Source organism: Drosophila subpulchrella, chromosome X (assembly GCF_014743375.2).
Source record: "Drosophila subpulchrella strain 33 F10 #4 breed RU33 chromosome X, RU_Dsub_v1.1 Primary Assembly, whole genome shotgun sequence".
Classification (NCBI taxonomy): domain Eukaryota; kingdom Metazoa; phylum Arthropoda; class Insecta; order Diptera; family Drosophilidae; genus Drosophila; species Drosophila subpulchrella.
In genome coordinates, this window is record NC_050613.1 from 5,146,108 (window position 1) to 5,157,336 (window position 11,229).

Here is an 11,229-nt window from a genome sequence, read left to right on the forward strand (position 1 = left end):
CTGCATGTGCGCCTCATTCGGATGGATCTCGGACCTGGCCAAGATCACTGGCCGGAGATCCCAGATCGCACGGAGAGGCTGTCGCAGGGAGAGGACACAATAAAATCAGCCCGATAACCATCTCCACTGGGGATGGAGATGGAGATGGAGATGGAGAATGGGAGCGGTGGAATGGGAATGCATCCCTCTCTGTCGCTCTATCTTTGGCATATTAAATTGTTGAATCAGTCACCGAGAAGGAGTCCAAGGAGGAGGAGCACTGCTGGGCAGACAAATCGGAGCACGTACACCGAGTCCGAAATTAATGACAATTGCTGATTGTGTGCGATAAACCCGATTCGGGTACTCCGGCAAACCGCAGAGGAGAACATCAAAAATACAGGGCCCAGTGAAGGTGCGCGCGTAGATTCCGGCCCTGCGATAAGGCCGGGAGAATTGGAGATCTGGAGAAGGGAGAACGGAGAATCAAGAGCGGCGACAAACATTTCTTGTCGTTAAATCGCTGGTGTTTGTGTGCAGCTGACAAAGGGACAAAGGTGACCCACAGCCAGACCCAGAGGAGAGAATTATTATATGGCTCATAAAATATTTGAACAAGTCTATAAATGCCGCGTAATTCTGCTGCAATTAAAGCCTCGGCGACGATCGTAAAAGGAAATTGTTTGGACACTTTTATGTCTCTCTTACATTTCGGTCTCTCACCCAAAACGGGGCGTATGCGCAATTTCGGTGGGAATATATTTTCTGGGTGTAATTGATATGGCGCCAGCAGGAATCGGAGTCCCCCATCCCCCATCCGAATCGACCACCCAATAAGCAGGTAAACTCTCTATGCGTTTGTACTTTCAATTGTTTGTATTTGATTTCTAAAAAGTTAATACCTAATCAAAGCTAAGTTACATAGAGGTGTATAATCGTACATATATCCGTGTATATAATCGGGGGAGATATATAGCTTGTGGCCATCGTGGAGCGTTGTGTTTACTTTAATCATCTACTATCACAGCATCGTAATACAAGGCGAAGTATATATTAGTATACTTAGTATCTAGCGGAATGTGCGGCAGATTGTTGGCGAGTGGTTATAATAAATAATATAATGGGACTTAGAGTTACGGAAAAAAAAATTACATTCGTCATGAGATATCGAGAAAACTGGGTATCTTCATTCGGTTTTGTGGTTGATTGTTCTCATTACTTATTCGGTTGTTCATAGCCTTGGGATTTTCTGGGATTCCTCGTGATTCGTGACAGGTGTGGTGTCGTGAGTAATAAATATAGGATGTTTAATAAATTAAGGATGTCTTCATGGAATGAGCCTCGTGTTTCGGAATGGAGGTTTCGCCGGTTGTGAGCTTCCAGCCGTGGCCGTAGCTCCCTCTCTCTCTCTCCTTTAGCTTTGGATCTGGTTCTGGATCTGGCTCGGAGCCTTTGTGGTCGTCGTAGTACTCCGCACCTTGCACAGATCACGCCGCTGGTGGCTGAGGATCACGCGGATGCTCTTCAGATACTGCACGAACTCGTATTTGGTGAATAACGCGTCCAACTTCAGATACGGTGAGTCGGGGGGCGGCGGAACGTCTTCGCCGCGGGCGGCCAAGGTCGCCTGCTGGTGCAGCTCCACCGGGTTTGACCTGAACTGCTGCAGCCACTTCTCCATCACGGGGCGGGTCTGGATCCTAAAGGTCACCGCCGGCTGGGCCTGCCGCCGCTTCTTTTGGCTGCTGCCCTGGGGACGCACCTTCTTGCGCGTGGGGGTGTACAGCAGGTTGGTCAGGTTGATGACGTCCTCCACGGTGCAGAGCATGTCCCTCGCGGACTTGCGCATGCGCCACAGATCGTCGGACAGCACGCTCCTCGCCTGCAAATTGACCAGGTCCCAGTGCATCTGGGCGTTGCGCAGGTAGGTAAAGGCGCCCACAAAATGCTGCAGGTCGCGGTGCACATGGCGTAGATTCAGCTGGAATGGATGAAAAAAAAGATCGGAACTTTGTTAGTTGGTTTTTCAGGACATGAATTCTACATTATTAGGAATACAATGATCATGAGTGATTGACCTCGGTCTTGAGCGAAGATTTCTATGTTGGTTAGCCCAAGAACTCGAAGATAAGACACATTAAATAGAAATGATTATAAACATGTTATGTTATAACTGTCCATGGTCTTGTCTATTCTTGTATCATAAAATTTCAACTATACACTATTGTAAAACGTATTATGTCAATGATAGCTACTTTTCGAAGTGAAATATAACTATTTGTTATTCAAAATCTTAGACTTAGGCGAAGGTTTCTGTGTTGATTAGCCCAAGAACTCGAAGATAAGACACATTAAATGGAAATGATTATAAACATGTTATGTTATAGCCAATTGTCCATGGTCTTGTCTATTTTTGTATCATACAATTTCAACTATACACTATAGCTACTTTTCGAAGTGAAATATAACTATTTGATATTCAAAATCCTATATCTGTTGCTTGATTTGAACGAAGGCCATGGGTATATTACTGAAAAGCCTTTTATGATATAATGGTCGCTGCCATTGCAATAAAATTCCCATTATGGATTTTTTAAAGTAAAGTACTAGAGGGCACTGAGCACTGGATATGCGAACGTGCTGTTCACTATCTATATGGCAGATATAGTGGGAATATCTTATAAAGACCGTCCTGTAGTTCGATTGTTTTGGGTTGAGTGAACCCGCGCTGGCTGCGCTGCCCGCTGCCCGCTGCCCTCTGCCCGCTTCGCTCCGCCCGCTCCCCCTACCACTCTCTGCAAACCTTTATCTGCCCGGCGGCTGAAAGTGAAAATCGAGCCGAACGATCGGCGCTCTCTCGTAACTGTTTTTTGAGTTCTCGGCTGCGCTTCGGCTGCCCGCTCGTGACGTATTCGTCGGGTCTTCGTTTCATTCATGCCGCTCGCGGTACGCCCTCTCTCGCTCGCGCTCGCATCAGTTTCGGGGGAATCCACGGTTCTGCTCGCATGAATCACATATCACGTATACGTCTCGCGTCCCCAAATCCCCACATTTCCAGGTCCCCATACCCATATCGCAGAGTAAACGCGAGTGTGTCATTAACAATAAATGAGCGTTGAAAACTGCTCAAACATATTATCGTTAAACTCCTTCATATTTCCGATCCGATCCTATGCTATCGGAGGTTTCTCAATTATGTGCGAAAATTTATGCGAGTATGTGGCCGTGACGTCAAAAGGCCGTCGCTTCTCGGTATCGATACGATCCACCTAAAAATAGACCCCTTCTATCAGTCCGTCTTGGCACCTCGTCATCGGATCGGGTTCCGTTCTGGGGTCCGTTCCGCTCGGGGATGTCAACAATTAGTTGGCACAATTGGCATTGACGTAGCCGATATTGGCCAAATATTGACACACATCCCGAGTGGCAAGTTCCCAGCTTGGTACAGAGCGAGAAAAGATCCGTCATTGGGGACTAATAATTGATTTTAAAGCTTTAAGATCTGATTGTAATGAAAAAATTCTTGACATTGGCAGAATATAATATCTATGCTTAGATATATCTTCTTCATTTAAGTACCCATAGTTTTCTCGCAGTGTGGTCCCTGGCTCAGGTACTTTTCCCCAACTATGACGACAATTGAGAAATTTCAGCGAAAGCCAAACCTTGCTCATCGCCCTGAATAGGTGGTTGAATGAATTGGCAAATGAATGAATGAATTTAGCAATGGCGATGACTATGATGGCGTTGGCTAACTTGGGAAAACTAGTAATACATGAAACGACTAGGGACCTTTGAGATACACCTGTACACTGATCGTGACTTTTGGCTGACTTGAGGTGACTCGGCAGATTCCGTGGTCAAGATGGTGGCTTTTTCCCTCCGCCCACGCTCTCGTTTTTAGTATAGGGGCCCATAAAAAAGCTTTTATGGCCATGCCAAGTGAACTACCCTCATCTGGTTATCTGCAGATAATTCTGTCTTACACGAAACTTTCCCGGGCACATCCGAATTAGCACGTTGAAGCAACCAAACCGATCTCGATCAATCCACCCCCTCGATCGACCCTCGCCTAGATCTCGGTTAGACCCTTTTGGGGCATGGGCTTGTCATGTGGTCACGTATTGACTCGCACCCGCGGCTCCGATAAGCCGGCTACCCGATTAGCCAATTAGTCAATTCCACGAATACCGGCTCCTACATTCCTGACTCCACGTTCTGCACCGTAGTACAATCTACCCTACACACTCCCCACTCCCCACGCCCCACCTAAGCTACATTATTCACATTATTCACAGGCTGGCTTATCGGTCACCTCGGGTTTTTCCTCAGCTGGGTTTGCTCATTGCCCATGCCAGGGCGAAACTATTTCCGAGTTCCCAGCCCCCGAAAAGGCGTCATTTGCCGGGTCGCCAATTTGCCATCCCCAAATGGTTCCATGCCAGTAAAATCAAATTGCCCACAGTTCGGAGTGAAAAGCTTCATAATTTTCCTCTATCCATCTACAAAGCCATAATTCAGATATTGATGCCGAATCCAATTCAATTTTTGATTAGCTTCTGTTTGTTGTTGTTTACTTGTCAATAGTGTAAATAAAATGTGCCGCTTGATTTTATTTTGTTTGTGAAACGAATTATCCACTTCGAAATGAGGGGCTTCATATTCAGACTCAGACTCAGACTCCGATTCAGATTCAGATTCAGACTCAACTTCGTTTTCAGCTTTGATTCGGCTTCTATTCGGATCGATCCAATATACGGGGCGGTCATAAAACGTGATCTTTGAACAAGGCCGGTTTGGAGGGGATCGCGATGGATCTATATAAACAATACTCGGAAAAAAGCGCGCGCGCCGTCAATTTGCTCTTAATCTTAATGTGGTTATGGCATCGATTGCTAATGTTTTCCCTCGTGCCATTGTTGTTTGTTGCCAATGCAAATCGACGGTTAATGGGGCGTCCCGAAATGCCGGCTAATGCTGACGAATCGAACGAGGTGCGGTCGTGAATTTGACGCCCGGAACGGCCTAACGGGAAATGTGCCTAGAGCTCTTGCTGGCTAGCAGCCCTTAACTCTCAGTTTGTCGAACTATAGTAACCACTCTCGCTACCCCCGGCACGATTCCTCGGACCCGGACTCGGATTCGGACTCATATGACCGCTCCACTCGCCATTAACTTGTGACGGTCTGTTTGCACCTACGCAGGTGAACGGAGCGAACGCCTCACGTGATCCTCTTTTTTATCACCTCCGGCTCCCTGGCAACAGAAGAGCCCACCGCGAGTGTTTAATGTTTGTAAAACATCATCTTAGAGCGCTTCACACCCCGTCTGGTTTGATGGATCGCGGATTCTAGACTACGGTGATCTCTATCTACTATCTCAAGGGACTCACCTGATTACTGCTGTTTTTCAGACGGGGCAGAAACTCGTAGTGCACTCTGTGGAACTTGTACTTCCGAATTTTCCTGATGTCGAGGGCCTTGATGGTCTTGTTGGCCAGTCCGTTCATATTGTCCACAGTGTTCCTCTCCTTGTCGTCGTCCTGTACGCCTCGCAACTCGCGGGCGGTTTGCTTCTGCAGCCTTTGAAGGATCTGTAAGATACATTTGGCATGGATTAGCTGGGCGAGTCCTGGAAGCAGGCAGCGACCTCGAACTTACCATCAGTCGCTTCCGGCAACGTCTTGTCTTGTTCCGCTTCTCAGACAAGCCCGTGGGCCTGTGGTTGCAGGTGTTCTCCCAATCGAGATGCGTGCTGCTGGCGTTCAGCAAATGCTGGAAGGTGGCCCGGAAGTTGACCCCCGACCGCTTTTGCAGGTGCTTCAGCGTGGTGTTGGTGGATAGGGATCCTGGAGTTGGGGCGGCCGAGACGCCGCCGCCACCGCCGCCGCAGTGGGCTAACTGCTGGAGCTGGCACATGACCAAGGCGAGCGTCACCAGCGACAAGATCCTGTTCGGAAGACGACGTCGATCCACGGACGGCGGTGGCTTCCTGGTGCTGGCCGTTGTGCTGCCGCTACCGCTGCCAATACCGCTTCCGCTGCTCCTGATCCTGCTCCTGCTGACGTCGAGCGGGCGGGCAGCTGCCGTCTGCGGGGTAAAACAAAATAAGAAATTAGAAAATACACCAAAAACCCATTGATGGCAACCCTTTCCCACAGTAGCCGTCATAGGTTTCAGCTACGATCTACCACGGCCTTGACGTCAAACTTTGGCATACTTAGCATGAGAAAAGTCCAACAGGTTATATATTAGCCAAAATCAAATACGTCTGGCCGATTTTGAACTGCTTATACACACGAACGACAGCTAAATGAGGGCCAAATATCTTCCCCGCCGAGGGAGCAATTACCATAAGTCAAGACTAACGGACGCCGCGCGGACAACTGAACCTGGCTGACTGGTTATATATTATCTCCCCCTTCTGAGCTTGGCCAACTTTGGCCGAATATAAACCAAAGCCCAATGCCCAACATCCAACATCCAGCACCCAAAATGCGAAACGCAAAGACCCCAGACCCAGAGACCCGGGCACGTGAGTGTGTGAGTGGGCGGCTGATGATTGTTGGCTGCTCGGGGATTCCCGTATAATCGCAATTGTTTGGGGGTCCGAAGCGTGCGTGATTTGTTATTGTTATCGTCTGCGCTTTAGCTATTGCTGTCTTTATCTGGCTGACATAATTATTTAAAATTAAAAATAAATTTCTTTATTTGGCCGCATTTTCTGGCTGAATCATCGTGTGTCGGGTGGAGGTCGTCCGGCGGTGGAGGTTGCCAGTGGCAGGTGGTGGTGGTGCTAGTGGTGGGGTAGGCCCTGCTGGCTCCACGCGTGTCTACACTGGCCAACGTGGTCAACGAACCTGGCTTCTTGTCTTGCAAACTTTTGTGAAATTCGCCCGCTCTTGCCGTTCGCTTCTCTCTTACGTTCGGCTTTATCGCCGACCCTTTTCTGTCCCTGTCCCCCTTCAGTTCGCCCGGTCCGCTCTTGGCCCGGACCTTGTCCATGGCGAATCTCCGCCGCTGACGCATCCAGTGCGCGGCCAACCCCCAACCCCCACCACCCCCCGCCGCACGGAACGTGTAAATTAATTTCACATGTTTCGCTCTTTGGCTTTTTTTTAATTTTCGACGACAGACGATTAAAAGTGCTCTTGGGCCGGCCAGAAAAGCTAAAACGCCGCGAAGCCTCATAACAACCCTCCCTACTCCAATGGAATCTAAAGATCCTGATTAAGGGATTTTCACATTTGTAATAGCTACAACATTTTGTGAATCATTTACGAAAAAAAAAAATTACTGGAAATGCGGTTAGCTGGATTTTCAGAAAGCTATACATGAATTACTAGTTATTTTTGTGACTACCATGAGCAATGATTCATGAGAGAGTTTGTTCATGGGAGGCTGAGGATGCCTCTTCTTGATCATGCATAACTAATCCCGTCCAGTCTCCTCCCGAACTACCTAATTTCATCATATAGGGGCCAGCTCAGTCACCTCCTGGCCATTACAGCGTTTCGAGAGCGAGAACTTTTGGCCACAGGTGTCGAGCGCCATCACTCAAACACCTGTACTTATCAGGAAACCAAGCACGCACAGGTGAGTTCCGCTCCCCCCCCCCACTCTCCAGCAAAATGAAAAGGTAAGGCAAAACAAAGCAAAGCGAAAAAAAAAACAAACAAAAATCCCCGTGCAACGTATAGTGGCTAGTAGTCAGTTGTACTTACCATTTACATAAAAATAGTTGGCTGGGAATTCCGCACAAATTTCGTACAAGCACTTTGGTCTTATCTTCCTGGGGTTTTCAGTAGATCTTGGCGGAAGGAATCTTCCAGAATGTAACCAAAAAAAAAATCAGGAGGGGCAAAAAAAAATAAAAAATAATAACTCAAGCGAACGCGGACTCGCAATTTGGCGAATCGGTTGTATCTTCGCAACTCGGGTGGAGGAACTATCGCGCTAAGTGTCGACGCGCTGCCTTCGACTGACTGCTATGATTTGATTCCGATCCGATCGAACGGCCCGCCGTCGAAGTCGAAGTCGCGGTCGAAGTCGCTGTCGATTTCTCGCCGCCGGAGAGCGACGTGGCTGATGAGAGTGGAGTGGATTGGAGTCGATTGGAGTGGCTTTCTCGACGCCTTCTTCGCTTTTTTCGCCTTTTCCCCAGCCTTTTTCAACTTTTTTCGCAACTTTTTCGCCTTTCGCCTGCTCGCATGCAGCTATGTGGTTGGGTTTCGGCGGAGACGGACTGAACTCCTCAGTTACTATGAGCATACTAATGAGGAGGCGGACGCCCAACCGCCGGTCCGCTCGACTCGCTCCAGAAGCCGTGCGAGCGGAAGAGAGACGGCTGGAGCGGCGGCGGGACGGAGACAGGGAGAGCCGCTCTCGGCGGAAGTGAGTGTGTCGCTTCGGCTGGGGCTGTCATGAGTGTGCAATCGCAAGAAAAGCGCTCAAAACATTCGCCGAGTGCCAAAAACAAGGCGAGAAAGCCATAAAAGAACCCAGCTGAGCGAGCGAAAAAGGGAAAAACGGCTCTGAGTGGTGGGGTACGGACTTGGGGATACCCTGTAGTCAGGGGTTACCCTGTAGTCAGAGGTTACCCTGTAGTCAGGGGCTAACCTGTAGTCAGGCGTTAACCTGTAGTCAGGGGTTACCCTGTAGTCGGAGGTTACCCTGTAGTCAGGGGCTACCCTGTGGTCAAAATACCAAAAGGATACCACATATTTTACTAAGGTTATCTCAGGCGAGTTTTTGGAAGTTTTAAAATAGTAATGGTAGCTAATCAAGATATTAATAAACAACGATGTCAATCAGGATGTTTATTTTAATTCAGATCAGAGTGCTTGGGTATTGTCCAGAGTGTACCCTGTAGTCAGTGGTCACCCTGTAGCTAAAATACCGAAAAAATACCATAGATTTTATCAAGGTTACTACAGGCGTGTTTGGAGAGTTTTTAAATAGTAATGGTAGTTAATCTATAAATTACAGAATACAGAATACAGAACTTTTTCCACGAGCATATTTATTTTAAATGGAGCTTAAGAAGTCTTGCAATATACAAAGACCATAACAAATATCTTTGATTTTATTTCATTACAAATAAATCATAAAAATTTCTGGGAAAACAAATATCTAAAAATCCCATTCGTAAGTAAAAATATTTTTTTTTTTTGGAAATGATGAATGGATAATTAGCTTTTTTATAATTAAAAATGAAATTACGTTGGAAATGATATATATAATATATAAATAACATATTTCTTTGACGCAACACAAATAGTTTTGTGATGAAGTGGCATTCTTAAAACAAATATTCTATATAAATGTATTATGACATTTATTTTAGCAGGAATTCTTTTGAATGGCGTATTTTTGATAAAAGCATGATAAGTTATATTCGTCAAGCCGACCAGTTTACTTTTATTGTTGCTGCTCAGCGCGAACATAATAGATTTATAGCCCGTATTACCCAGTCGTAATGGGCGTGAAAAAAACTGTTTAGTTATTGATTAGGCCAGCCAGATTTCAGCGCGCCGAAAAATACTCAAAGCCCATGGCAAATTAGCGCTGCCAGCGTTCTCCAGCGCTCCCCTTCGGATGACACATAATCGGGCCGAGTGGAGTGATTGATCGATCGTTAGGTGGGCCGATCTCGGCCAGATAGGGCCAGCTGAGCGCCATATGTGCTAGTACACGAACTGTATGGCCGAGTGGCTTTCTAGGCGGCCGACTCTCCCGCTCGCAGATAAACAAAACACATGTTTTTTGCCGGTCTCTGGATGGCCGAGAGAGCGGCCACTTGGCTCTTATCGACTGACTTTCACTCTCCTCACTTCCGATTCCGATGCCAATTCCGATTCCGTTTCGGTTGTAACCCCCGCAAATACTCGGCACTGTGGGGTGGGCATGAATTTCAGTTATTTCCGTTCAATTTCGCAAGAATATTACTCATACGCTCCGTCTGCCACCGACGGCCGCCAATGACGACACGGTTTTTCAGCCGCGAGCCGAGCTCTCACGCTGGCAAACACAGCGATTCATTCATGGTTGCCGCCGCCGCTTGTCCGCTTCTCTGCCTCTCTGCTCGCAGAATGCGGATGCCCGACTGGAGGAGGGGCGCAGCGGACGAGGACGGGGGCGTGGCAGGCTGAAAAGCGGTCTAAATTTCACCGCGCGCCAAAAACATGATCAATCGCAAAGTAATTGAGCACTCATCGTTACTCATGGACGGTGGCGGCGACGTCGCCGTTTACCGCTTACCGCTTGCCGCTCAACGCCACTCCCACTCCGCCGCCCACCGCCGGCGGTCGGTCAATCAGACGTATTGTAGCCATTGTCATGATTGGGCCGAGCTATTTTTAAACTATTGTGTCGAACACTGGTGCGAATCGGGTATCTTTGGTTTTGGCTGTGACTTTGGCTTATCGTGTTGATCTGTCCAATTGGCGGATACCGAATTTGATTTTGATTTCGGTTCGAAAATTGACCAAAATTGGCTGTCTGCGTTGTCTGTACTATCGCAACCGTTCGGCGGCGTTAGTGTAAAACCCTAATGGCTAATGCATGACAGCCGATGACTGGGGTGGCGGTGGCGTATGAGTAATCTTTGACGTCTTCGCCGCGATCATGTGGGGGCACGGGACACGCGTCCAGCACATGGGAAAACTCTCGGCGAGATTAAATGAATGGAATTGGATATGGAAATGGAATTGCATGCCTTGTGGCTGTGGGGGAAACGATTTGCGGTTGTGGTGGAGATTCGGCATGGGTGGAAAACTAGAATGAACCTTAGCTTGAATGGCATAGTAAATGACACGTAATTGGACCCACTACTTTCGAGGGTCCAGTGGAAACGTTGCACGGGGAAGAACTTTCTCGGGGCTCATCTGTAGCTAACTACTTAATTACAAATGTAACGTTTTAAGTGGCTTATTAGGGGCATTTCAAGATCGATTGCAATGTATGCTTATATGCTTCGAGAAGGATTTAAATTGGCTGACAAATAATGTCAATTTTATAAGATATAAGGTACTTTCTGGGGCCACAGACTACCATTACATACTACATTTTAAGCTACTGTTCTGAGCAAACTGCATTTGTAAATATTCCTACAGTTAACTTGCATTTTAGTTGAGCATGCATCTTAAGACATTATTTAGCTTGGAGATTATCTTAAAACAATAAGTACACTGCACTGAGGCAGAACTTGTATACGGTTCTAAAAGTGATAATGCAAATGCCCCTAAATTAT

The 11,229-nt window shown here is 47.4% G+C and overlaps 1 protein-coding gene across 1 annotated transcript; it reads right to left on the reverse strand.

Moving 5' to 3' along the window:
• Positions 1-944: 944 nt before the first annotated feature.
• Positions 945-7,856, reverse strand: LOC119557135. The gene is made up of 4 exons (XM_037869718.1): positions 7,703-7,856; positions 5,640-6,068; positions 5,372-5,572; positions 945-1,960 (listed from the first exon to the last, which is right to left on the reverse strand). Exons 1-4 carry the CDS (start codon positions 7,703-7,705, stop codon positions 1,394-1,396), a joined length of 1,200 nt encoding a protein of 399 aa, XP_037725646.1. The 5' UTR covers positions 7,706-7,856; the 3' UTR covers positions 945-1,393.
• Between the last annotated feature and the right edge of the window lie 3,373 nt (positions 7,857-11,229).